At 33.2% G+C, this 2,606-nt stretch overlaps 1 protein-coding gene across 1 annotated transcript; it reads left to right on the top strand.

Moving 5' to 3' along the window:
* Positions 1 to 1,980: 1,980 nt before the first annotated feature.
* Positions 1,981 to 2,367, top strand: LOC130895761 (uncharacterized). The gene has a single exon (XM_057803303.1). It carries the CDS (start codon positions 1,981 to 1,983, stop codon positions 2,365 to 2,367), a length of 387 nt encoding a protein of 128 aa, XP_057659286.1.
* The last annotated feature ends 239 nt before the right edge of the window (positions 2,368 to 2,606 follow it).

Raw genomic sequence — 2,606 nt, 5'->3', positions numbered from 1 at the left:
AAGGCTCGAAATATCAAGCAGGGGTTTGTAAACACTGACTAGTTTCGACGTTATTACGTTTCATCAGAGTGGTTTAACAACCTTCGTTCGAGCTTGAGACCCGAACTGAAGACAAAGTCAAAGAGCGTCGCTATTTGGTTCATGTTGTTAACACTTGAAGTAGTGAAAAAATATTCAAATATGGAAATTAAACTCTTAACCCATCAGGACGCAGCGTTTCATATATGCAGCGTTTGCAGCATTCGGTTTAAAATTAAATAAATATAAAAAGAAAGATGGCGGCGCTTAAAGAGCCTCCTGATAAGGCTGGTGAAAAAGCTTTTAAGTGTCATCCAAAACAAAGGGATACAACAGTAATTTGTTTATTGTGTGATAATAATTATCTTCTTAGTGATTTCAAAGCATTAAACAACCCTATATTTTTAAGTCAAACATTAGTAATTTGTTCTGAACATGCAGATTTAAACATAATCTCTAAAATAAGTGATGTGGAACTCAATGAAGCAACCAAACAGATGATAGCATATATTAAAAATGAGAAACAAGAACAAATTAAGCAAGAAATTTTAAATGAACTTGCAAATGAAACTTCTTCTTCTTCTTCTACTTCTTGGAGATCTGTCGATCTGTTAATTCTGAAGCTACCTCTGCATCTTTTCCTTAGAGGTGGATGGAGCTTTCCATCTTTTAGGTGGACTCCCGGGAGGCCTTGAGCCGGGCGGGTTGTTTTCTAGGACTATTCTCGGAAGTCTGTTCTCGTCCATCCGTCTTACATGGTTGTACAACTGCCTCTTTCGTTGTCTTCCCCATCTCACAATGTCTTGTATCCCGCATTGCTCTTTGACATCTGTATTTCTTATTCTGTCTCTTCTTGTTTTCCCCACTATTGTTCTCAGTGTTATCATCTCGGACACCCTCAGAATTTGTTTTGTCTTGTTGGTGTCCTTGCGGACTTCCATGCCCTACGTCATGATGGGTCTGATACAAGTCTTGTAGATTCTAATTTTGCTATCTTTGCGTATGTACGGGTTGGACCAGACTATATCTCGTAGGCATACTGATAGTGCGGATGCTTTGTAAATCTGGCTTCTCAGATCTTTAACTGGGTCGTGGGTACTTGATATGTCTATGCCCAGATATCTGAATTGCAAATGAAACTCAAGTGGATAAAAATGCAACGATGCTAGAAGTAACAGATTTAGTAAGTATAAAAAGAGAATTGTGCTTGTTAAGACAACTTAATGCGGAACTCATGGATAAAAATCAAATATAAAAAGATATTATGAAAGAAAAAAGTAATGAACAACCACAAAAAACTTTCGCTGAAGTTGTTACTAAATTTCCTAAACAACAACCTATGAAAATACCTAAATTAATTATTAAAAAAGGAATGCAAGTTATATGGAGAGAATTAGAGAAGGACATTCATATAAAACACAATTGTATTAAATATCATCAACACTTTATCAGCAATTATTTTATTATAAATACAAATGATTGTAAGCAACTTAGCAATGAATATATGTATCGCTCTTGAATATATAGTCATTCAATGAATATCAGTTAGTTCGCTTGTGAGATTAATTGTATTCATTCAATTATTGTAGAATAAATTTTTCAAAAATAATTTTTGAAAACCGAAAATTATAATTGGCGCAGTCATTCGGATTAGTGCGGTCGCGATTTTTCACGCAAAGTGCGATAAAAAATTCCAACTTCAGTACAGCAGCACTAGATCTACGTGTTCATCGAGGAACTTCAGGACTTCAGATAGCTGTAAGTGCCAAGTTTCCTTATTTTTATTCTTTTTTTTTATCTACCCTTATCAAACTCTGAGTAAGGAAGAGATAATCTAATAATTTTGAATATATAATTTTTATGAACGTTTTAGAAAACTTATTAAATACATTTTATAAATTGAACTTAACAGATAATTTCGAAAAAATGGCAACTTGAAGTCCAAAAACCCTAAATTGGGAAATGTTTAAATTAAAACTAGAATATATCAAACCGTACGACGGAAATATAAATACTTTAAATAAATTCATAAACAGATGTGAAAATTTAATAGAGACGCATTCGGTCAATAATGATCAAGATATCAATAATCATGTCTTGGAATGTCTCCAAGAAAAATTAATTGATAAAGCAGAAATGATGGTAGGAAATAGGATTGAACTAAATACCTGGTTCAAACTAAAAGAAGCTTTGATACAATGCTTTGCAGACAGACGCGATTTAGATTGCATATTACAGGAACTAACAAGAACACGACCATTTAAACATGAGAGTATGATAGCATTTGGAAATAGATTACAATTACTAAAAACTCAAACAATCCAAAGAATTAGTAACAATTTAATTTAGGGCAAATTGACAAAAAATATCAAATAAACCATTGCGAAAAAACAGCTTTGAACACCTTTATATCAGGATGTTCAGGCACCATACGCAATAATATGTATTTGAAAAAGCCTGTATCACTAGAAGATGCTATGGCTTATGTCGACGGATTCGAAAACTTCGAGAAACTCTATGGCCAATTTTATGAGCCTAGAGTTAAGTACAGTAATAATAATAATTTTAAAACTAACTCAATGAAAAAC

This window comes from Diorhabda carinulata, chromosome 6 (genome assembly GCF_026250575.1).
Source record: "Diorhabda carinulata isolate Delta chromosome 6, icDioCari1.1, whole genome shotgun sequence".
NCBI classification, from domain to species: Eukaryota; Metazoa; Arthropoda; class Insecta; order Coleoptera; family Chrysomelidae; genus Diorhabda; species Diorhabda carinulata.
The sequence above is the reverse complement of the archived record's forward strand: the minus strand, read 5'-3'. Positions and strand labels throughout refer to the sequence as shown.

Bases quoted from the DNA above. Each gene is read 5' to 3' on its own strand.
- LOC130895761 (XM_057803303.1), top strand. From the start codon at position 1,981: ATGTTTAAATTAAAACTAGAATATATCAAACCGTACGACGGAAATATA.